This window comes from Pongo abelii, chromosome 2 (assembly GCF_028885655.2).
Source record: "Pongo abelii isolate AG06213 chromosome 2, NHGRI_mPonAbe1-v2.0_pri, whole genome shotgun sequence".
Taxonomy (NCBI): domain Eukaryota; kingdom Metazoa; phylum Chordata; class Mammalia; order Primates; family Hominidae; genus Pongo; species Pongo abelii.
This window is the reverse complement of record NC_085928.1, coordinates 177,240,931-177,267,532: the sequence shown is the minus strand read 5'-3', so window position 1 is coordinate 177,267,532 and position 26,602 is coordinate 177,240,931. Positions and strand designations below refer to the sequence as shown.

General features: G+C 35.3%; 1 protein-coding gene across 5 annotated transcripts in view; it reads left to right on the top strand.

The window, feature by feature from the left end:
• The window catches only part of ZBBX (zinc finger B-box domain containing), a 141,049-nt gene that overhangs the window by 45,721 nt on the left and 68,726 nt on the right, over positions 1-26,602 (top strand). For all 5 annotated transcript variants that reach the window (XM_054552947.2, XM_054552945.2, XM_054552944.2 and 2 more), the window contains exons 8-14: positions 494-652; positions 6,221-6,395; positions 12,050-12,170; positions 16,682-16,791; positions 17,169-17,269; positions 18,437-18,516; positions 20,239-20,381. In XM_054552947.2, coding sequence (XP_054408922.2) covers positions 494-652; positions 6,221-6,395; positions 12,050-12,170; positions 16,682-16,791; positions 17,169-17,269; positions 18,437-18,516; positions 20,239-20,381 — 889 coding nt within the window. The remainder of the gene's footprint in view (positions 1-493; positions 653-6,220; positions 6,396-12,049; positions 12,171-16,681; positions 16,792-17,168; positions 17,270-18,436; positions 18,517-20,238; positions 20,382-26,602) is intronic.

The following is a 26,602-nucleotide window of genomic DNA, read 5'->3' as shown; positions in this document are numbered from 1 at the left end:
TCAGCCTCCCGAGTAGCGGAGACTACAGGCACACACCACCATGTCTGGCTAATTACTGTGTTTTTAGTAGAGATGTGGTTTCACCATGTTGGTCAGGCTGTCCTGGAATTCCTGACCTCCAAATGATCTGCCAGCCTCAGCCTCCCAAGGTGCTGAGACTACAGGAGGGAGCCACCACGCCCGGCCTAAGTTTTAGTTTTCTTAATTCCTAAAACAGATAAAAATAGTTATATTTTAGAATTGCCTTGATGATTAAGTGATATATTGTTTTTAAGATGGTTTGAATTGTATGAGCCCAAACTAGTTCCCTCAGTAGATGGCAGCTGTCACTATTATACTTGTTGATACAAATGCCAATTTGTCTTTTTAAATATTAAATTGAATTTATTTAATTCTGGGAGTCATAGAGTAACACAAATATGAGTTAACGTATATAAATTATTTAGGTTATCATGTGAGGCTCTTTAATTATATTTTGTTACTTTTTTAACAGGCAAAATCTCAAATATTATTCAATGTATTGGATGTTGCCCATCAGTTTATAAAGGATGTTAATCCAGATGAACCCAAAGAGGAGAATAATTCTACAAAGGAAACCAGTAAAATTCAGCATAAACCCAAATCTGTTCTTCTCCAGAGGAGCAGCTCTGAGGTAAACTGAGGAAAATATAGTAGACATCTTCTGACATAAGTAGCTATGGCAGGTGCCATTCATGTACTTAACTTGAGCTATAGAATTTCACCGATAATTTCATCACATTTTTATTTCATATGGATTTGTTCTTTATTAACCAAATACATCTTGACTATAAAAATCTTTTCAAGAAGATTGCTTTGATTCCACTGAACATTACTCTTTTTGATGAATGATCTTTTGACCATATGTCTTTCTGGACATTTTCATCCATGTCAGGAATTGGATGACTATTTGGGGAAAACATTCTTTTAAAAAACCACAGTGCAATCTAACAATTTTATGTGAGTCAGGACTTCATTCAGAGAAACTAAAAATACAAAACCTTGCCAAGAGTTTTAAGTGACAGGCAATTGCAGTTATTTAAAACCAGATTTATACCAAATTCTGGCAGTTATTTAGATTGACTGCTGATCTGACAATGTGCTAGATAAGCTTTTATCAACTCATGTCTATATATTTATAATAGACATATTGATTCTTTAGCAAGAAATGAACTTCAAATTTTGATCTATGTTATAATCCTCATTCTTTTAGATGCCAGTCACCTTTTCCCTGCAGTCCAAAAACTGTAGCTTAGCTGAAGTCATGCTGCTTGTTATGTGTTGACCAAGTTTGGGTTGAAGTTAAATCTGTTGCGTTCCAAACCCACGCTCATAGACATAAAAGAAAATGTGTTCTATGCTAGTAGGACCTATTTTCAGCAGAGGAAGTGTGCTTGAATTTTTCAGGAGTGTCAGCATATTTGTGTGGATTTTGCTTTCTAATAGACCTGTCAAGGACATTTTGTGAAGAATCACTGCCTCCTAATTATAATAATAATGTATTGAAGACCAGACACTGCCCTAAATATTTTACACATTATCTCCTTTTGTCTTAATTATTCCTCTTTTTCAAATGAAAGAATAGTGGCAAGGAATAGTTTTTATAAATTGCCAAAGGTAGAATTGATCATGGAACTTAGATTTCAGCTCAGACCTTCTGACTTCAAATTTCCTGCATTTAACCATTATGCAGAGACTGTGGTTTTAAAAGTTTCTTCTTCATGCCTGCCTTTTCATCTAATTTATCCTATCAAAAATAAATCAGCAGCTAACTTTTATTGAACACCTTATGCTAGGCATTGTGCTTAATGCTTTACTTGCCTTATCTAATAATCACAATAACCATGTAAGGTTTGTGCTATTATTACCCCAATTTAACAGATAAGAAAGATGAGAGGTTAAGTAACTAGCCTTACTAAAAAGTGGTAGAGTAGCCTCCTCTGTGCTATTTATTAATCTTTACAATAGATACTTCTTCTTGTCTTCATAGGTAGCTATGCATACATTGTCTGCATCATTGTCTTAACTTAAAAACCATTAATTCAATGATTTCATCCAGGAGTGTATATTAAAATCAATTGGAGAAACATTAAAGAAATACATATGATTGAGTTCAGCATCTCCGTGGGTGGGGTTCAGACGTGTGTGTGTGTGTGTGTGTGTGTGTGTGTGTGTTTAACTCCCCAGTGATTCTGGTGAGTGTTCTTGTTGGGAGTCACTGCTATAGATGACAGAGAGCAAAATGAAGAGATAACCCCTTCATAGACTTAGTGTTCCTCTGTGCCGAAGAGTGGTGCTTCTCAAACTGTAATAAGCATCATAAGAATTGGCGATTGTTAAAAACTGGCATTCCTGGGTCTGTCACCAAATTTGGATTTTTAAAAATATTTACATCTGGGTTAGGGCTCAAGAGTCTGATTTTTAATTTAATGGCTAGAAGAGCCAAATGCTACCAATGCCTGATGCTTCTCTTATGGCCTTTTTAATGGATCAAAGCCAATGGCACATCCTTGGAAAGAGGTACAGTTCACGAAAGAGCTTACGTCTTATAAACTGAAACCTTGGTTTGAAATAATGATGCTGTTTTTCTTATAGCATTGTAATTTTGGGCAAGTTACTTAGCTTTTTTGATCTTCTGTTTTCTCCTTTGGAAAGTGAGGATATTAAAACACATCATCTTACAGGGATATCATGTACTTACAGGGTAATGAATGTACAGCATTGAATTTCTATGTGCGTCTTCAAATTTCTTTTAGAATTGGGCAAGGTCATATTGGACTCTGAGTGGACGTGATATATGACAGTTTTGAGCTGAAACATTTAAGAGCTAATGTACAACCCTCCAACTTTTTCTATCCTGCCACAGCTATGTGGAAGACAGGTATTCCAATGGCATAACTCCAATATGCAAATGTCTGACATCTCTGATTCATTGCTTGGAAGGAAGCTTCCCTGGAGGGCTGCTGAAATTGCTGCATGTTGAAATCATTTTGTATTAAGCCGCTGAGTTTTCAATGCTTGTTCATTAGTGTAGCATGTATACGTAGATACACTGACATATTGCTTACTGGATACCAATACGTACCTTCTCACAAATACTCCTAAGACTCTATCTTTAAACTAAATTTATCCTGTCTTTTCCAAAACCTATAAATGTTATTGTTGGAGGCGCCCTACCTAGCTTTCCAAGCCAACAAAGGCAGTTATTTTCTGTAGTATTTTCACTTCCTCCTCTGCATATCCAATTGGTTACTGTATTAGTCTTCTCAGGCTGCCATAATAAAATACCTCCAACTGAGCGGTTTAAACAAGAGAAATTTATTTTCCACAGTTCTGTAGTCTAGAAGTCCCAGATAAAGTGCTGGCAATATTGGTTTCTGGTGAGGCTTTACTTCCTGGCTTGTAGATCGCTGCCTTCTTGCTGTGTTCTTACATGGCCTTTCTTCTGTATGCACATGCATACAGAAGGGAAGAGAGAGAGAGAGAGAGAAAGAGAAAGAGAGGAGAGAGAAGAGATATATGATGCCTTTTCTTCATCTTCTTCTCATTTATTTATTTGAGACAGAGTCTTGCTCTGTTGCCCAGGTTAGAGTGTAGTGGTGTGAACTCAGCTCACTGCAACCTCCTCCCATGCTCAAACGTTTCTCCCACCACAGCCTCCTGTGTAGCTGGGACCACAAGTGCATACCACCATGTCCAACTATCTCCCTCTTCTTAACAGGATACCAGTCCTATTAGATTAAGGCCTCAACTTCATGATCTCATTTAACCTCAATTACCTCCTTATAGGCCCTATCTCAAAATATAGTCACAATGGGGGTTAGGGCTTGAACATATGAATTTGCTCAGGGAGATGCAATTCAGTCCACAATAGTTATCATGTCGCATATAGGCTACCAGCTAAAAACTCTTGAATGTTTTGTCATTTATTCTATCCTTATTGCTCTTTTAGATACTACAATTTCTTCTTTAAAAAAAAGGTTTATAAATGGAAAGCGCATTTCATTCTCTTCTAGGAGTCAGGCAACCCTTCTGGTTTTGTATGTATTTTTTACACAAATGTTAATATGTTTTCTCTACAAACATGTTTGCTCTGCATTTTTTTCACTTAACTTTGTAGTTTTTGTATCCATATAAGTACATTCTACAACCTTCTCATTCTATGTAGTGGCTGTAAAATACTCCATTTATTGGATGTGAAAAGACTTTTAAAAATCTATCTTCCACTGATCAGCATTTATGCTGTTTCAGTCTTTTGCCAGTATATGCTAAAATATAAAGTATAATTTTGAATAATGTGGTTTTACACAGATATAAGTATATCAGTATGATAAAATCCTGAAACCCCTAGATAAAAAATTATGCATTTGTAATGTTGGTCAATGTGGGCAAATGTCTGTAACATTTTAATTAGTTTCCTTGCAGCCAAACACACTATTTTCTAATTTCCCTCTCTTTGCCACACTGGTATATGAGACTTCACAATGGTTTTACATGTCCAACGGGTTTAAGCTCCTCTGTGCAGCAGGCAGAGCCCTTTATATTCTTCCCCTGCTTCCTTTCTACCCTTTATATTTTCTCATTCTTTACTTTTTGCTACATCAATGCAAACTGCTTATAGTTCCATGCCACCAATGCTGTTTGACTCCCATGTCCTAGCATACATATCATTTCCTTTCTCTGGAATGCTGCCTTTGGCACTTTTTGCTTATGTAATTCTTGTTTTATCTTTCAAAATCCAATTCAGACATCATTTCCCCTGAGTTTTACCTGCTTCTTGCACCTTTTTCTGCTGTGGACTTATTAACCTGTGTTTCTGTGGCCAACGGTTAGCATAGTGTCTAGAGTCTGACATGTCCTCAGATACTTTTTGCTCATATTTAAAATTTTTTATATACATCTTTGGCAATATACCCTGAATTGTACTCTAACAAGCTGCCTGTTTATTTTTCAATTGCGGACTCAACATAGAGATTTATACTCTCATGTCTTAAAAGATACACATGGATATTTAGCAATTTGACCAGTGTAGGTAATCCACATTTGATAATTCAGCCACTGGTGTGGGTTTTACTTTGCTTGGGTTTCCTAATGTGGCTGTTCTCTCTGATTCAGTGCACAGCTTCCAAATACTACCTTCATTTTCTTGTGTGCTTGGACTGGATTTATATTTTGTACTGAATTCATCTCTCCACAACCATCATTAATCTGAGGAGCATGCATTGTATTACATGCATTGATGAACTTCTTCATTCATTCCACTAGCTTTTAATGAACACCTACTTTGTGCCAGGCACAGCTCTTGGCACTAAGAAAAAAGACAAAATCCACAACTTCATTATATACTAATGGGGAAAGATAGGCAATAAATAAACATATAGAATAAAGTCACACGGGAGTAAGTAATGGGAAGAAGAATAAAACAGTTAAGGAATTATTAAATGGGGGAAAGGGGGCCTGTTAGTTTTAGAATTGGTAGTGAGGAAGTCTCTGAGTAGGTGATATTTGAGCATTTCATTGAGTCAACGAAATGAGGGAATGTCTATGTAAAGATATGGAGAAGGCTCATTTCAGGCATTGGGTATAGCTAGTACAAGGCCCTGAAGAGGAAATGTGCTTGATGGGTTCTCAGAACTGCAAGAATGTGAGACTAGCTGGTGTAGGGTGAATGAAAGGAGAATGGAAGGAGGTAAAGTAAAAGGCAAGGAAATATAAGGTTGTGTAGGGCGGTGTAGGTCCTGGTAGGAACTTTGGGTTTTATAGACAGTCAACAGAGAGTTTTGAGCAGGGGAATGTCTGATCAGATTTACATTAAAAAAAAAAAACAAAACCCTGTTTTTTTGATATGAGAAGGTTGCGGGGAGTAGGAGATTGGAGGCATAGAGAGAATGGATACAAGGCAATTGTACCTTTACAGAGAGAACACTGGTGAACAGCGTAATGATAAGTAATTAGTTCTGTAGGCTCTCATCTTCATAATTTCTCAAGAGACCACTTGTAATTGCCAATAGAGTTTTAAAGAACAGAGTAAAGCCTATAAATAAGCACAACTTAAAAATATTCTAAGTTTAAAAAGTCTGATTTGTAATGACTAATAATTAGTTCTACCTGTATTTTAAAACACAGAAATTTTTTTATTAAAACAATTTTTGTGGGTAAATACACAAAATTTAATAAAGCATGCCTATATCCTTTTAATTAGGTAGAAATTACAAAGACGAAAACAGCAGAATGTACAAAACCAAGAGAGAGTCTGTTGTGTGAAGGGTCATTCAATGAAGAAGCTTCTGCACAGTCCTTTCAGGAAGTGTTAAGTCAATGGAGAACCGGAAATCATGATGGCAAGAAGAAACAGAATTTACATGCAGCAGTAAAAGGTATGGCTTTTTTTTTTTTTTGAGACAGAGTGTCCCTTTGTTGCCCAGGCTGGAATGCAGTGGCGTGATCTTGGCTTACTTCAACCTCCACCTTCCAGGTTCAAGTAATTCTCCTGCCTCAGCCTTCTGAGTAGCTGGAATTACAAGTGCATGCCACCATGCCTGGCTAATTTTTGTATTTTTAGTAAAGATGGGGTTTTGCCATGTTGGGCAGGCTGGTCTCAAACTCCTGACCTCCTGACCCGCCTGCCTCAGCCTCCCAAAGTGCTGGGATTACAGACATGAGCCACCACACCTGGCCGGTATGGCTATTTTTAAAACATGAATGTTTTAAAATGTAGTTGACTTTAGTTTATTTACTTCCATTCTCTGTGAATAGAAATGTGATGTTCAAAATCTATAAACACTGGGACGGCAGTTTGCTATAACTCCTCAAAGGAGTATGCACTGTGTGATCATTGGTGAGTGGTTTAATATTTATAGGCCCTGAATTGGGCACTAGGGGGATTTGCATTTGTTTTCTATGTACATTCAGACTGTCAAATGAATGGATAATTGGATTCTTTCAGTTCTTCTTCTAGTAGAAATTTTTGCCAGGACAACTATTGCTTTTTTGAGCAGTAATTGTAACACATAAAATGAGAGAGTCTGTGAGATAAAGAAGAATTTCATTTTTTAGAATATTTGACTTAAAAACACAATTTTAAAGACCACTATGAACTTCAGGAGGAGAATTGATTTGTGTTCTCATTGTTTTTGTTTCTTTTTGAACTACTTTTTGCTCTTTTTTTTTTTTTTTTATAATTTCGCTCCTACATTCTAGACATTGATGATCTAGATGACTGAACAGTATGTTTAAGTTTCCCAGTATGTCTTGAGGAAAACCGTAAGTTTTGAAAGTATTCAATTTATTAATTTTATTACTCAGAATCTTGTAGTGTCTTCCAATTGCTTTCCATTTAATATAAAATGTTAGATAATAAATTTCAATCATGTATCTTACTTGCCGATTTTACTATCTTTATTTCATTCTTTTCCAGTGGAGAAACTCTTCTGATTATTACACTTTTATTACACAGTGTAATTTCTGATCTCAAAGTATCACACATTGTCTTCTAATTATAATTAAACTTTTAAATAAATTTTCTTCAAGTATTTTTCTACATTTCTTTATTACACATCAGTTTCATTGACATTTTCAAGACATTAGTTGGATGCTGTCTTCTTAGTAGTTTATATCTCAGTATACAGCTCATTTCTCATTGGCTGTGTTATTTTATATGCTTTATACTTGCTACTTCATGCGATATTTTTTTTACTTGTCAACCCTGAAAAGTACTAATTATTCTATAGAAATACTTCTTTGTCTACTTTGAAAGCCGTAGTATTTAAAATAATACTGTACCAAGTTGAAAAGTCACCAGATCAGAAGTATAATTCTTTTAAAATTTGTTCTCCATAATGGAAATAACCATATGATAAAATAATGAATGCTTATTTTAAAAGATTTGGTTATAACAAAAAGATACCAAGAAGAAAACGAAAATAGCTCAGTTTCATCATATACAGAAAATCCATGTTAACATTTTGGTACATGTTTTTCAATAACCATAGTTATGTACACACACATGCTCACACAAAAAAAATGAAGTAACACTAAATACTATTAGTTAACTTGCATTTTCACTGAGATTCTGTAATGGGCAACTGGTCGTCTAAATAGAGATATACACAATCATTTGTAACTCTTGTAGAGTATTCTATATGGCATGATTTAATCAGACATTTATTGATGGATATTTTATTTCTAATTCCCAGTATTTAAAAGATATTATGATGGGCATCTTAGCTATTTGTGCACTTACATATTTACCTTAAAATAAATTTCTAAATATAGAAATGTTGCCTCAGTGGTGAGTTGTTTTATAAAATTTTAATGAATATTGTCAAACTGGCCTCCAAAAAGATTACTGTGTTGGTTTTACTCTCACTGGTAGAGTGTGACATGACTATTTTCCCGCATTTTCTAGTTCTTTGGCTTTTTACTGTTATTTGTGAAGTAGACAATATTGGCTATTTTTGTCATTACCTTTTGTTTTTATTATTTGCTAATATTTGGGCACAAGTAATGTTTTACATATTAGAGGTATACAACATTACTCTCAATAATAATTCTATCGCGAATATTGAGTACACGCTATGTGGTGGGGGGCAAATGATGTGCAAAAGCAGTGGCAACCTCGTCTGGAACTTACAGCCTAAGTGGAGGTCAAAAAAATCAATCAAATGATTAGTATAATTTGGATGAAGAAGTGCAATGCCCACGTCCATACCAGGTGTTATGGTTTGGCTGTGTCCCCACTGAAATCTCATCTTGAATTGTAGCTCCCATAATTTCCATGTGTTGTGGGAGGGACCCGGTGAGAAGTAATTGAATCATGGGAGTGGGTCTTTCCTGTGCTGTTCTCATGATAGTGAATACGTCTCACAAGATATGATGGTTCTATAAATGGGAGTTCCCTGCACAAGCTCTCTCTTGCCCACCACCATGTGAGAAATCTCTTTGCTCTTCCTTTGTCTTCTGTCATGATTATGAGGCCTCCCCAGCCATGTAGAACTGTGAATCAATTAAACCTCTTTCCTTTATAAATGACCCAGTCTCGGGTATGTCTTCATTAGCAGCGTGAGAACAGATTAATATACCAAATGAAAATAGCAGGCACTGCCTCTTTTTAACTGTATCACACAAGTTTGGAAAGCAAGTAGAAGAAGACATTTAACAGTGTTAGATTAAGAAATAAAAAACAAATCAGATTAGATGAGATTGTGTTTATCAATATAGATGTACAGGATTTGGATCTTAGTATTTTGTCTCAAGCACTTCAGGAATGGCAGTAACAATTGGGCAGGTTGGTTAATTGAAAACTGGACTTGATTTTAAAGTTTATGAGATTGAGATGCTGTAATTTTCCTGCCATTTTGTAGAATAAGAAGTTGGAAGGCTTTAGGAGATAGGAATTTTGGAACCGATAATGTGAAACCTACTTAGCTGTCATTACCAAGGCATTAAGCACCGTAATACTTAAAAATGTTTGTTGTGGCCTTCCTCTATAGGCTGAAGATGACTGGAGGGGAATGCTTCAATGGGACCAAGCATCCTGATTTCAAAGAATGGAAATGATAGAGGCCAGGTGTTGGCACACAATCTTCAAAATTATGATGAAAAAATTACCGAAGAAAGGGTCAAGGAAGAGCAGTGATCAGTGTTTCAATTCACAGAGATTTCTGATGATAATTGGTGTACCTAGGAATGAAAAAGTCATGCAGCCTACTGTTTTACCTATAGTAGAAGAAAATTTCTGTTTAATGGGCAGAGAGCCGGCTTCGGCCACCATATTGGGGATTCAGTTTTTTATGAAGTCCCCAGACCTAAGCCAGGTCACAGCTCTGGAATCCCTTAATTGAGAAAGAGACTGGGTCTGCTGGCTTATGTCTGTAATTTCAGCACTTTAGGAGGCCAGGAGGTTAAGACCAACCTGGGCAATGTAGTGAGACCTCATCTCTACACAAAATTTAAAGAAAAGTCATACATGATAATGTGAACCTATAGTCCTAGCTACGTGGGAGGCTGAGGGTCAACAATTACCTGAGCATAGAATTTTGAAGTTACAGTGAGCTGTGATCGCGCCACTGCACTCCACCCTGGGTGACAATGTGAGAGCCTATCACAAAGAAAAAAAAGAATTTTGTTTGCTTTCCATTATTACTAACATTTAATATTGTGAGACTTAAAAATTTTTGCTTGTCTAATAGAGATGATTTTGTGGACCTCTTATTACAAATGACATGAAACATCTTTTCACACATTTCTTGACCATTCAGCTTAGTAGTATGCTTTAAATTTCTAGTTTTCTAGTTATTTCTGTTATTGATTTTTAATTTGGTTTTATTTTAGTATTCTAAAATATTTCCTTCTATGTGAAAGGCAGGTACTTTCAATGGTCTAGAAAGTTCTATGTGATCTGAAGTCCATTATCTCAGAGATCTCATCTCCTGTTACTCTCCTGCAGGCATGGCTGGTTTAGTTTCAGCCACTCTTGACTTCTGGCCGTTCTTCACACGCTTCAGGCATACTTTCCCTTTAGGACTTTTGCACTATCTATTAAGGAAAACACCCATGATCCCATCAATTTGAGGATGGAGAATCTTATGCACATTCTTACACAATGTAGCCAGTGAATCATGAAAGAAGGGAGCAAATAAAAACATAAGTTACATACCTTATTTGGCATTTCCCAGGGAGCCATGCCTCATAAATCCATAGGTTTGTTTACGACAAGCCATTCTAAACAAGAGCTAGCATTTTAAATACACCATATAGCTAAAGAGTCTCCTTCCAGCAAATATTATTAATTCATTTTCCTGTAAGCCTAGTTATCAACATATTCACAAACAAATTAATCCAGGTCACCTCCCATCTTTATTTCTTGGGAATGTGCCATTGGTAAGGGAGAAAAGTGAATCACAGGCCAGCTGCTTTATCTTCTTCCTCCTCCATCATCCTTCTGTGTTTAGAGTTTATATCTCAAGCACAGTGGCTCTTCTCTAACATCTAGACAGAAAAAAAGAAAAGAGTTCTTTTTTTCTTTTTTTCCCTTTTAGCTCTCCTGTCAAGAAATCTTGTTTCAAAATGAAAAGGGGGACTCATAGTGGAGGCATTTCTTTTCTCTCATGACTTGCTCATGTCCTTAACTCTGCTCTTTCAGTTCAAGGGATTCTGATCAGTGTTTTCCCAAACTTTTTCCAATTGCTTTCTTCAACACTGCTCTACTCTTTGAGAAGAATAGAAGTGGGATTCCTTACTTTATTTTTACTTTAATTTGTTTCCATTGCTGGCCCGTGGCTGTTTCTGGCAGTTAATCATTGAAGTCTACAATATGAGGCTGGGACACCCTCTAGCCTTAGTTTATAAAAAAAGTTTTTCCCATCTTTACTATTTCCCTTGATTCTCCTACATTTTTTTCCCCCTGTGATGTTCAGTTTGGAGACAGGAGCGATACGTGGGAGGGTGGAGAGACTAGTAATCCTGGATTTACACTGCTTTCTTTCCCAGATATCTTCATCAGTTTTAAATATCTCTGAATAGCGATTTTAATTTAGTAGTGCTTCAGAAATATCTTAAACATCTGGAAGTAAATTACCATGTAGATATAAATTTGTGAAGAAAATTATCTCCTCCAGATGTCATTGTGAATTATTTATTTCCTGTTTCTCATAATGTGTAAATATTGTTGTCAGTGGCTATAATACTTTATACATGTGTGTATTATACCTTTATGTATGTGTTTATACAATGTACAATGAATGTTTGTATTTATAATTTTCATTTAAAAGAATGAGTTGCTTTAACAAACCTTCTGAATCATAAGATCCCTTCATTTCAAGAGATTGTTGAAGAAAACTGTCTATCCAGTCACTTAATAAATTACCAATATTTAATGCTTTTGCATTATTTAAACCTTAACCTATTGATTGTATAAGTAAATATTAAAGCATATATGCCTCAAAAATGACGAGTTCTACATCTTAAGAGAAGATATGGTAATTTGTAAACTTGCTTATATTAATTATGCACATTGTGTTTATTTTTACAGATTCATTGGAAGAATGTGAAGTACAGACTAATCTGAAAATTTGGAGAGAACCACTTAATATTGAACTTAAAGAAGACATTCTATCCTACATGGAAAAATTATGGCTTAAAAAACACAGGAGGTATTTTCTGAAATTATAATACTATTAGGAAATATGAAAGTTATTTATGTTTCTTTCTTGTATGACATGCCTTCCTATAGCAATTTTATATGTATATTTCATATTTGCATATATAATTTAAAAGCAAGATTAAATCCCTGTGAAGTTGCTGTTCCAATAAGAATTTTTATTGTATTTATGCATATGATGCATCATTAATTTAGAGTTTTCCTTGAGAAATGGAAATGCGTATATGAGGAAAATGCACAAATACAGAAAAGAATTTAAGAATAATAATAAAAATAATGTGATAAATGAAAGATTGCTTTGAGAAGACACCAGTTTTTTATATTAGCATTTACATTTGAGACTATAATTTTCAGAATCTAGTTTTAAATTAATTAAACCTTTTTCTAATTTTATTAATAGTAATTAAATATACTTTTTTCAAAGAGATATCACCAGATACAATCAGCTAGAAACTGTGGCAAAATATGGGTAATTTTTTTCGTAGATCTGAAGTGAGGCCTGAGAATCTGTATTTCTGAATTTCTAATCGCTCCCAGGTGATACTGGTTGGATGAGGCTGGTCTCTTGTCTTTTTTTGAGGTGCAAGTTGTTGGAGGAGCTCTCTAGAATTTGCCTGAGAAGTGGCCATCACACCCTTGCTTCACCTTCAGTTATGCAAAACCATCTCCCAAGGTGGCCCATTCCATCTGTGGAAGAGATATTCATTGAACTGTAACCTGTTTCCAGCTCGTTTCTAAACTTGGTTCTAATTCTACCTATTAAGCCCATACAGATAAAATCTAATTTCTCATCTCCATGGTATCTCTTCAGATTTTTGAAATCAGCCCTCATGTTTCCCGTGAAGCCTCTGCTAGATAGGTTAATACCTGCACCACCACTCACCTTCAACTGTTTTTAATGCGCTAGATTTTTTTTCTTTTGGATTATTTTGAAAAGAAGATATACAGATGGGTTTCAAAATAACACAAAGAATTCCCAAATAACATTCACTCAGCTTTCTCTAATGGTAACATCTTACATAAACATAGTGCATATCAAAACCAGGAAATTGACATAGGGACAATATTATTGACAACTGTACATTTTACTTTAGTTGTATCATCAGTGTTTTCACTATTATCCTCACCCCGTTCCAGGATCCAGTCCAGGATTACACATTGTATTTTTTGTCATGTCTCCTTATCCATTACAGTTCTTCAGTTTTTCCCTGCCTTTCATGACCTTAACACTTTTGAAGAGTACTTGCCAGGTGTTTCATAGAATGTACTCAATTTGGGCCTGTCTGATGTTTTTTCATAATTAGATTGAGGTTATACACTGTGAGGAAAAATACCACAGAGAGTATGTGTCCTTCTCAGTGCGTGACATTCTGGGATCATGATGTCAGTATATCTTATTACAGATGATGTTAACCTTGATCACATAGTTAGGGTGGTGCTAAGTTTCTCCACTGTAAAATCACTACTTTCCCTTTATAATTGATAAATATTTTAGAGGAGACACATTGAGATGATACATCAACTCTGTTTTCCCTTAAACTTTCACCTACTAATTTTAGAATTTGTGAGTGAATTTTGCCTGCAGCAGTTAGTACTCTCCTGCTCTATTGCTGATATTCTATTTCCTTTGTTCCTTCTAAATTTATTAGTTGGAATTCTTCTTAAAAGAAGTGTTCCTTCGCCCACTTTTATTATTTTTTATTTATGTGAACTCGTGAATATTTATTTTATTTTGGGGATTGATATCTAATATTATTGTTATTTATTTTGCAACTCAAATTGTTTCTGCTTTGGCCATTGTGGACTCTCTCGGGTTGACTCTTCCATCCTTTTGACTTGTTGTCATCATTTTTTTTTTGGTTAGTTTGCTTTGAACATCTCTTTTTTCTGGAACTCAAGATGCATTTTCCCTGCCCCAGCCAAGGAATTGTTTTTCCAGAACATACTGATTCCCTTTATTGGAGAATGGTGCTCAGAAACAAAGATCTGGACTGTAGGTGTGGTCATTACTATTCTGGTGCCACAATTCTAGGCCTTCTCAGAGGAAGAAACCGGGAAGTACGCACACACACACACACACACACACACACAAATCCACATACACACATATGAATCTTTTTCTGTATCTATCCATCTGGATATCTATTAAAGTAACATGCATTCACACTCAGGCATTCCGAATCCAAACCAGCATCACATGATTCATTTCCATTCTACCTTTGCTTATTTGACAAATTTCTTTCACCTACAGTGAGAAACTTAGCTTTCATTATCTATAATATACTTATTAATTAGCCCTAAAATATATATGTATGTATACATACAGTAGTTTCAGAATCACAAATATCACTGAGAGAAACAAGGGACAATTAGTTTCAAAATTACTATTAATAGTATCACTGAAAGAAACAAATTTTCCACCTAGAGTACAGTCTTTGTGTGTCACGCTTTTATCTGTAGCCTATGGTATCTAGGCCAAACCATGTTTTCCAACATCACTTTGGCCATAGTGCTCATTTCTTTCTCACCTCCTTTAAGGTTGGTATGACTTTCATTGGGTTCAGCCCATATCCTCACTGATTTTTAAAATTTGAATAAACTTGTGGTGTACAGTTCTATGGGTTTTTACCAACGCATAAAGTCATGTGTCTACCACAGTACCCCCACCCCCACAAAAAACAGTCTTACAACCACATTCCCTTGAGCTTCCTCGTTCTCCTCTTCCCTTTCTCAGTCCATAACAACTATTCATCTGTTGTCCACCCTTACAAATGTGCCTTTTTTTGAAGGTCATATAAATGAAATCATACAGTATCTGTCCTTTCATGTCCTTCATTTAGCAGAATGCATTTAAGATTCATCCATGTTCTTGTATGAATCAATATTTGTTCTGGCTGGTTTCCAGTTTTTGACAATGATCACTAGGTCCTTTAAAAATATTTTCATAGCAGGTTTTTCTTGAATATAGGTTTTTAATTCCCTGGGTAAATACCTGGGACTGTGATAGGTGGGCTATATAGTAAGTGCATGTTTATTTTTATAAGAAACTGCCAAACTCTTTTCTAAATTGACTGTACCATTTTGCATTTGCTCCAGCAAGGTATGAGCGTTCTGCTTGCTCCAAATCCTTGCCAACACTTGCTATTTTCATTTTTTTTCTTTTGTTTGACATTTTAATAAGGTGTGTAGTTGTATCTCATTGTAGTAGCTTATATGGCAGAGGTTTAACCTAATTCATTTATAACTAATGTCCAGGCTGTATATATTTTTTAAAGTATGATGCCCATAATAGCTCTTCAGGCTATTTTTTTTGGGGGGGGGGGGGTACTGTGGTATATATGACTTTATGCATTGGTAAAAACCCACAGAACTGTACACCACAAATTTATTCAAATTTTAAAAGTCAATGAGGATATGTGTAACAGTAGTGTGTATCTGTTAATTGCCTTTTTCTAATTAACTATTAGCATATAAATATAATTCCAAAGTCACTTGTCAATTTTATCAAAAATTTAATGCCTTTGAAAGTTGCAGAAGAGGCATTATAAAGGAAGTACATGGTTAAGAACATGGTCTTTGGGAGGCAGACTGCTTGAGTTCAAATTCCTCTTCTGCATTCACTACCTGAATGACTCACCAAGTTGGTACACCACTTTGTGTCTCAGTCTCATCCTTTGTAAAGTTAAGATCATACTAGTGCCTATTTAATATCTAATAAAATTTAATGCACCAAAGTTAGTTAGAATGGAGCCTGGTGTATTTTAAGTTTTGTATCCATATTAACTACAAATGTCATTGAGAAGGCTCTGCCTTTTACATGGGGACTTCATGAGCTTGCATGGTATGGAAGGGCTGTGCAGCTACTCATATTCTTGGCTAAAAAGTGACCCTTCTCTCCAATAATTTGGTTATATACTATGAAACAAAATATACACTCTTGACCTCTGTGAATTCCTGGGCTTCACTGCCTTCCATATGAAATGGGCTGCAGCAGTCTTCATTGTTAATTAAGTAATAGATACCACAGCCTGAACACCTTACATTTTTATTGTAGGAGCCTATGTTACCACCCTGCTGGTATGATGGAAGTTTAAACAAATGCCCTCAGGTTCCCTTATAACTCATCAACACAATGCCAAGACTGTGAACTAAAACTCACATTCATAAATTAGCTTTTTAAGTAGCATGGTGTTTTTAATGGACTCCATGTGGCTTTTGAGAGAACACTGACTTGTAGCATAACTTTGATTTTTAGCTTAAACAAAACTCAGTAGGATGTGCAATTTAAAAATCTTCTGTGATGTCAAGTTGATTTACACAGTTTTTTTTTAGTACATTAAGATTCTGTTATACAATTGTACTTATCTTTGAATTAAAGGTACAGTTATGGTTTCATCATTAATTTTGCATACTTACTCATTTGATAAATAAATCAAGAGCTTGTCTGGGAAAGTTTCAAGTAATATATTTCAGTCTCTTAATTGCTTCTTTCTTATTTTGTAGAACTCCACAAGAGCAACTTTTTAACCTGCTACCAGATACATTCCCACATCCATGTGAAACCACTGGTGATGCACAGTGTTCTCAAAATGAAAACGATGAAGATAGTGATGGTTAGTTCATACTTGATTAGATATGTTTAAAATGTATTATCTCAAGTTATATACACTAAGCATTAATCAGAATCTGCTTTTGGTTTTCTTTATTATTCTCAGTTGTACCATGTAATCTTTTATCTTTAGATTAAAATCATGTACACTCACTTCTTTCCCTTTCCCTAGGTATACCTTGCCTTGATTTAGATAGTTTCATTTAAAAATTGAATGCTAATAAATGTGTATTTCACTTGAACTGGGAAAATTGACGATATCTGTATTTTTGTGTAGATACACATGAGAACACTCTTCTTTTTTGGTGGCTATCTTATTTGAAGAAATTATAAAGTAAGATATATTCTTTGATGATATTATTTGTGAATCTTATTTCCTAGGTGAGGAGACCAAAGTACAACACACAGCTCTTTTATTGCCAGTGGAAACATTAAACATAGAGAGACCTGAACCATCTCTAAAGATAGTCGAACTGGATGATGTAAGTGCATAAGTGCATAATGACCATTCATGCTTTTTAACAGGGAATTCATAATGTATAGTTACATCTGCATATTATTTTCAATAAGATTTCTCAAATAACTAACATAGTTTAATGGGAAATTTACAAGTGTTTGGGTTTAAATATGCTTATAAGAATAAAACAATAATATTCTGAATGTAAAGAGTAAATTTGTGAGCTAAACTCATTTTTTTTGGATGAATGTATTATGGGAGGTAAGAAGACATTTCACTAGTTTAACTTATGGAAATGTAGTTTGATGTTTTGTTAGTTTAGTTCTTTATGTTATCAGGTTTTTAAACAAATATTAGTCTCATTACATGGTACCTATTAAAATTTAAGTGTAAATTTAGTTTCTTGAATGTCATTTAATATTATTTTCTGTTTAAAGGTAGAGATAGTGTTTAAGACTTAAGAAGTTCAGTAAAGTAACTTGAACATAGCTTGAACATATGTAGAAGACACCAATAGCATCAACTAGAGCCAGACCCAGTCAGAGCTAGAGCTCTGGACTGAAGGTTTAGGGTGTGATACATTCAGTGCATTTCTGACTTTCTAGTAATAGAGTAGCTGAATGTGCCACTTGTCCTAGATATTTCTCTTACTGTGGTTGTTACAGAAAATGACTAGAATGGAGAACTTACCTCTTTTAAATACTGCTTTCTTCCTTTCTTCTTTAGGTTGAAAGCTTCTGCTATTTTTGTTATTTGTGTTTTTTGGCTAACAACATTTTTATTTCTCCTCTGGATAAATTTGAGAGACTGGACAAAAACACACACACTACATACATGTGGGCATGCCATTCATTACATTGTTGAACACAGAGTAAGTTTATGATGAGCCAGTCAGAAAACTGACAACTTCCTAGTCACTAATCTACTTGGCAGGTAGTAGTTACATACTTAAATATAAGTTATTATTGTTGGATTGGGGTATTATAATAGTGATAAAGTAATTGACATATCAACCAATGTCAGTTGAATTTGTTTAGTTCTCCTAGAACTTATGTGTTATAAAATATAATTAGAGCTCTCATAACATCATTTGTAGGAAAAATGTACTCCAAATATCACCCATAAGTAAGTTGGTTAATGTGTAATAAATTTTTGTGAACTGACTAATATTATATAACATTAATTTAATAAGACTTATGAAGAGGAATTTGAAGAAGCAGAAAATATTGTGCCTTACAAAGTTGAATTAGCTGATGCAGACAGTCAACAAAGGTACAACCTTTCTAATTAACTTTGTGTGCATATTGAGCCCCCTCCTGACACACACACAAGATCAACTGTCTTTTTAAATGTGAAATATGTGCTGTGAAAAAACATGTGACATTAATGTTAGAGTACATTTTACTTAACCCATGCTTAAATTTGTATACAATATTGCTAATATTTAATAACATTCAGCAGTTAGAAAACTGTCTATAGTGATAGGTTTGTACTCTTACCTAATATTTGGATTATTTAATAAATTCTTCTGAACTTAGGGGTTGTTAACCTCTGAAATGGTTGATCAACTTTGATATGTTTCATATGAGCTTTCTTCTTTTCTCTAAAGATACTCTGGATTTTCTTCAGTTTTCTATGAATCCTAAATAAAAAGTTTTATAAATGATTAGTCTGAGAGACTAAAAGAGCTCCTGTACTATAGATTACTTCCTAGGTAGATTTTAATGTATAATAAAGTAAACAAATGAAGTATAATGGTTCACTTTGTAACTGTGTTGTAGAATTTTCTCATTTCCAAATGAAAAATAATATCTAACTGTATCTGTTAGTAATGTTAAAACGGTTACTTTTTGCTGTTGAAACTTCAGGATTCAGTCCTTTTTGCTGTTGAAACTTTAGGATTTGTAAACAATGGAATAAAATTCCTGTCAAGTATCCCCTCTACCAATTCTTGATTCAGATCAGCTTAGGCCCCTGTCCGCATTTTGCAATAGCTATGGGTCTGAGTGATTCCCCTGAACAGAAAAATCCCATGTTTAGACACACAGAACCAGCTATCTAGCAGCAAATGTGATTTTGGAAGTGGGGTTTTGGCAAGAGACAACTTTCTGTTGAGCAGGTAAGAGGTTTATATCCACCACTCTATCTCTAAGGAAATGAATAGCATTTCTGTTCTCTAATTTGATTCTTTTATATATCTTATCACATGTCTTTGCTTTGACTCCTATGTAAAAGCATAGGGTGTGATATTACATAGGGTGTAAAAGCACAGGGTGTGCTGTAAGGTGTTGGTGAAGGCAGAGAAAGCTACTGATCATGGTTTGGCAGTAGTTTTACAGCTTTGGTTTGGAGGTGCCCATAGAACTACATTAATTTTATCTCTCTCCTGGGGATCATGAGTGACACAAGCGGGCCTTTTTGGTTGAATACAATTCATAAGTTTTATAATGGTATTCTGTAGAGCTTATATAAATATCAGGTATTATTAAATATATTATTCATTTCATAAAGAATGTTATTTAAATTGTAACTATGCATATAGATAGTAATCATTATTAAAATTTGAAACCTAAATATCACATACTGCTTTTAAATTCATACCTTATTGATGAACAAATAATATGTTTATCTAGTAGTATAGCCTTGATTTCATCAGATTTTAATGAGCTTGAAAGATAACACTCCCTTTTTAGAAGAAAATGTAAGAAATCAAACTTATTTCAAGATATTTTGGAAAACAAACTTTCAAGTGAAATTTTGCAGTTAAATTAGATTTGGTTCAGTTACCTATTCATCTTAAATCCATAATATTATTAGTTACTTATAGTTGAGAATGTGTTCACAGTAAGGTTAAAATAAATATTAAATTAATGTAAATAACCCTATTTTATTAAGGTTTTACTATATTTGTTTTAATGACCTGGGACTTTTAAAATTTTCTTTTTAAAATCATTTTTTCAACTCTATTATTTTGCTTGTTCCTACACGTGAAAGTTGTGCTTTTCATGATTATCAGAAGAACAGCTTTGCATATGAAAATGACATCCATCAACATCATGTTTTCAATAAGGGAAAGAGAGACTTCTTAAATCTTTGTCTGAGAAACTGCTCTACTTATTATAAAGATAATTCAAAAGGTAACATTTTTCTTGTTGCTAGATATTATTAACAGTGGATGTTGGTAATTTACTATTGCAGTCTATAAAAGCTTTGTTATGCTGTTCATTTTAAAACCAAAAAAAGCTCAGTACCAAAATGAAAATTGGTTGAAAATATAATTTTCTAGTAAATATGCAATTTAGTCAATGGACAACAGTGTTTGTATGTATAAGAAAAATCAGTCAATATAGGGTACTCTAAAAGTTATTATAGACTCAGCTAGCATTTAAAGATTACATGGAAGGCCTTTTAGTGACAAAAGGTTCTGACTGGCACCCTCTTGCCCTCACTTGCACTAAATATTTTCCAAAAATATTCAAATCTGATATAAAGTTTCACATGAGAGAAAAACCAAAGTAAAACAAATCACCGGCCGGGCACGGTGGCTCATGCCTGTCATCCCAGCATTTGGGAAGCCGAGGCGGGTGGATCACCTGAAGTCAGGAGTTTGAGACCAGCCTGGCCAACATAGCAAAACTCCATCTCTACTAAAAAAAAAAAAAATTAGCCTGGCATGGTGGCAGGCGCCTATAATCCCAGCTACTCAGAAGGCTGAGGCAGGAGAATCTCTTGAGCCCAGGAGGCAGAGGTTGCAGTGAGCCGAGATCATGCCATTGCACTCCAGCCTAGGCGACAAGAGCAACACTCTGTCTCAAAAAAACAAAACAAAACAAATCAGCTTGCTTATATATCTATGTTGCTATTACTAGTAGTTCCCTAGGTACCTGTAGATTAGAATGCTGTGTGCATATGTGTGGTTTCAATTTCCAGATTGTGAGATCATTTAAAGAGAGTCACAGCAAAGTATCCTGGCCTAGGAGTCAGATTTTGTTTCCACTTGTGCCTTTAAATCACTGTCTGACCTTGAACATGTCACTTACTTGCTTAGACTTCATTTTCCTAAGCAAAAATATAGGAACTAGATAATTTTCAAGCCTCCTTTTAACTATTAGATTTGATCTACCTAGAATTTTAAGAAAAATTAATAAATATATCGTATGTGAAGATTAGATTTTTGAGAGATATCGGAGGGCATATTTGAAATAAATAGTTGTAAAACTGATGATTACATTCTGATTGGGCAGCAGAAGATAGAAAGCAGTGGTAGATTTGTGTAAATCCTGCTGGTCTTGACATTTTCAAATACTAAACCACTAAATTATTATGGCCAAATATAAACTACAGCCACATGGGAATTTAGGACTTTACAGTATTCCAATCTTGTCTTGAAGATGAGTATAGTTTGATCAAGCTAGTGCATGATGTTCCTGATGCCTCTAAGAAAATGATGCACATAAATGCCCATGTAATTGTTACTTTAAAGACACATTTTTGAAATGTTTACTTTTTAGAGCAGTTTTAGGTTCACAGCAAAACTGAGCAGAAAGTACAGAGAGTTCCTATATACCCTTTGCTTTATACACATACATAGCCTCCCCCATTATCAGCTTCTGCAACCAGATTGGTACATTTGCTACAATGGATGAATCTACTTTGATACATTATTGTAACTCAGGGTCCATAGTTTATATTAGAGTTCACTCTTGGTATTGTACATGCTATGAGTTTTGACAAAAGTATAATGTGATACGTATTCACCACTTACAGTATCATACAGAATACCTTCTCGTCCTAAAAATTCTCTGTGCCCTACCTGTTTATCCCTGTCTCTGACCAACTCCTGGCGACCACTGATTTTTTTACTGTCCTCATAGTTTTGCCTTTCCAGAATGTCATATAGTTAGAATCATACAGTTCATAGCCTTTAATAGTTGGATTCTTTAACTTAGTAATATGCATTTGAAGTTTCTCCATGTCTTTTTGTGGCTTGATTTCTCATTTCTTTTAGTGCTAAATAATATTGAATTGTATGGATGTACAATAGTTTATTTATCAATTCACCTATCGAAGAACATTTTGGTTGTTCCAAGCTTTAGCAATTATGAACAAAACTACTATAAATATTCATGTATGGGTTTTTATTGGGACTTAAGTTTTCAACTTATTTGGGTAAATACCAAGGAGAATAACTATTGGATCATATGGTACAGGTATGTTTAGTTTTGTTTTAATAATTGCCAAACTGTCGTACCAAAGTGGCTGTACTATTTCACATTCCCACCAGCAATTAATGAAAGTTCCTGTTGCTCCATATCCTCACCATCATCTGGTGTCAGTGTTTCAGAATTTTTCCGTTCTAGCAATCGTGTAGTAATACTTCATTTTTTTTTAATTTGCAATTCTCTGTTGACATATGATATTGAGAATCTTTTAGTATGCTTATTTGCCAACTGTACATCTTTGTTAAAATATCTGTTCAGGTTTTTAGCTAATGTTTTGATTGGGTTGTTTATTTTGTTATTGTTGAGGTTTAAGAGTTTTTTGTATATTTTGCATAACACTCTTTTATCAAATATCTTTTCCAAATATTTTCTTTCAGTGTATGGATTGCCTGTTTATTCTCTGGACTGTTTTTCACAGAGTATAAGCTTTTATTTTAATAAAGTTTAGCTTATCAATTTTTTCTTTGATGTTGTATCTAGAAAGTTATTGTCATACCCAGTGTCATCTATGTTTTATCCTGTGTTATCTTTTGAGAGATTCATAGCTTTGCATTTTATATTCAGATGTGTAATCTATTTTGAGTTAATTTTTGTGAAGGTGTAAGGTCTGTGTCTATATGTATTGTTTCACATGCGGATATCCAGTTGTTCCAGAATCATTTGCTTAACAGATTATATTTTCTTTGTTGTATTGTCTTTGTTCCTCTGTCAAAGATCAGTTGACTATATTTATATAGGTCTACTCAGGATTCTCTATTCTGTTTCATTTATCTATTTGTCTACATTTATTCCAATACCACACACTGTCTTGATTGTTATAGATTTATAGTAATCTTGATGTAAGGTAGTATCAAGTCTTCTGACTTTGCTCTTCTTCGATATTGTGTTCACTATCCTGGGTCATTTGTTTCTCTATAAAAAGGCAGGGATTTTGATTGGGATTGCAATGAATCTATAGATTAAGTTGGGAAAAAATATCTTGACAATATTAAATCTTCCCATCCATGAACATGGAATATTTCTCTATTTATTTAGAATTTTGATTTCTTTAATCAGAATTTCTAGAATTCCTCATATAGATCTTGTATATAATTTTTCGATTTCTATCTATGATATGGCTTGGCTCTGTGTTCCCAACCAAATCTCATCTTAAATTGTAATCCCCATGTGTCAAGGGAGGGACCTGGTGGGAGGTGATTGGATCATAGGAGTGGTTTCCCCCATGTTGTTCTCATGATAGTGAGTGAGTCCTCATGAGCTCTGATGATTTAAGAGTGTGTGGCAGATCCCCAGCCCTCGCCAACATGTAATACATGCCTTGCTTCCCCTTCACCTTCTGCCATGATTATAAGACTCCTGAGACCTCCCAGCCATGTGGAACTGTGAGTCAATTAAGCCTCTTTCCTTAATAAAGTACCCAGTGTTAGGTAGTTCTTTATAGCAGTTTAAAAATGGACTAATAGAGAAAATTGGTACCAGAAAAGTGAAGTACTGCTGTAAAGATAGCTGAAAATGTGGAAGTGACTTTAGAACTCGGTAACAGGCAGAGGTTGGAACAGTTTGGAGGGCTCAGAAGAAGAAAAGAAGATATGGGAAAGCTTGGGACTTCCTAGAGACTTGCTGAATGGTTTTGACCAAAATGCTGATAGTGATAATGGACAATGAAGTATGGCTGAGATGGTTTCAGATGGAAATAAGGAACTTATTGGGAACTGAAGTAACGGTCACTTTTACTATGCTTTAGCAAAGAGACTGGCAGCATTTTGGCCCCCTCCTCCACCTAGACATCTGTGGAATTTGAACTTCAGAGAGATGATTTACAGCATCTGGCAGAAGAAATTTCTAAGCAGCAAAACAAAGCATTCAAGATGTGACCTGGCTGTTTCAAAAAGCATATAGTCATATGCATTCACAAAGAAATAGTATGAAATTGGAAATTATGTTTAAAAGGGAAGCAGAGCATAAAAGTTTGGAAAATTTGCAGCCTGACCATGTAGTAGAAAAGAAACACCCATTCTTTAGGGAGAAATTTGAGCCACAAGCTGCAGAAATTTGCATAAATAAGGAGGAACCAACTATTGATTGCCAAGACAATGGGGAAAATGTCTCTAGGGCATTCCTGAGATCCTCACAGCATCCCCTCCCATTACTGGCCTGTGGGCCTAGAAGGGAAAAATGGTTTCACAGGCCAGGCTCAGGGCCTCACTGCTCTGTTCACCCTCAAGACATGGTACTCTGTCCCGGTGGCTCCAAGTGCAGTCAGGATTAAAAGGGGCCAAGATACAGCTTGGACCTTGGATTCAGAGGGTGCAAACCCCAAGCCTTGGTGGCTTCCACATGGTGTTGGGCCTGCCAGTCACAGAAGATAAGACTTGAGTTTTGGAAACCTCTGTCTAGATATCAGAGGATGTACAGAAATGCCTAAATGTCCAGGTAGAAAGAAGTCTGTTGCAGAGGCAGAGCACTCATGGAGAACCTGTACTAGAGCGGTGCAAAGGGGAAATGTGTAGTAGGAGCCCCCACACAGAGTAACCACTGGGTCACTGCCTAGTGCAGCTGTGAGAAGAGGGCTGCCGTCCTCCAGACCACAGAATGGTAGATCCACTGACAGCCTTCACCATGCAAGCCAGTGGTGTTAGACAGCAAGTTTTATTAAAGTGGCAGTGTACAGCAGCAGCAAACGCAGTGTTCCTTTTGTAACAGGTTTACCCCATAAGCACTGTACCAAGAGTAGCGTCTCAGAGGTGTCTCTGCAGTAATATTTTTAGCCACTTTCAATTACATGCAAATTAAAGATGAGTTATTCAGAAATTTCTAGAAAAGGGGTGGCAACTTCTGGGTCATCAGGTTGTTGCTGGGGAAACAGGTGGTAACTTCCAGATGTTGCCATAGCAGTGGTAAACTGACATGTCACTGGTAGGCATGCCTTTTTTTAACTTTTAGGTTCAGGGATACATGTGTAGGTTTGTTACATAGGTGAACATGTGTCATGGGGGTTTGTTGTACATATTATTTCATCATCCATTTATTAAACCTTGTACCCATTAGTGATTTTTCCTGCTCCTCTCCCTCCTACCACCGTCTCCCTTCAATAGGCCCCAGTGTGTGTTGTTCCCCTCTAAAGTGTCCATGTGTTCTCACCATTTAGCGTCCTCTTATAAATTATAAACTAGTGCTTAGTTTTCTGTTCTTTTGTTAGTTTGCTAAGGATAATGGCCTCCAGCTCCATCCATGTCCGTCCAAAGTACATGATCTTGTTTTTCTTCATAGTATTCCATGGTGTATATGTACCACATTTTCTTTATCCCGTCTGTCATTAATGAGCATTTGGGTTCATTCCCTGTCTGTGCTATTGTAAATAGTGCTGCATTGAACATACATGTATATGTATCTTTATAACAGAATGATTTATATTCCTTTGGATATATACCCAGTAATGAGATTGCTGGGTTGAATGGTATTTCTGTCTTTATGTCTTTGAAAATCACCATGCTGTCTTCCATGATGGTTGAACTAATTTACATTCCTACCAACAGTGTATAAGTGTTCCTTTCTCTCCACAACCTCACCAGCATCTGCTATTTTTTTTTACTTCTTAATAATATCCATTCTGACTGGTGTGAGATGGTACCTCATTGTGGTTTTGATTTGCATTTCTCTAATGATGAGTGATGTTGAGCTTCTTCTCATAGGATTGTGGCCACATGTATGTCCCTTTTACGAAAGTGTCTGCTTGTGTCTTTGCCCACTTTTTATTGAGGTTGTTTTTTTCTTGTAAATTTCTTTAAGTTCCTTATAGAAGGTGGTTATTAGAGCTCTGTTGAATTCATGGTTTGCAAAAGTTTTCCCCCATTCTGTAGTTTGTCTGTTTATTCTGTTGATAGTTTCTTTCACTGTACAGAAGCTCTTTAGTTTAATTGGATCCTATTTGTCAATTTTTGCTTTGCTGCTATCGCTTTTGGCATCTTTGTCATGAAATCTTTGCCTATGCCCATGTCCTGAATGTTATTGCCTAGATTGTCTTCTAGGGTTTTCATAGTTTTGGGATTTACATTTAAGTAGTTAATCTATCTTGAGTTAATTTTTGTGTATGGTATAAGGAAGGGGTCCAGCTTCAATCTTCAGCATATAGCTAG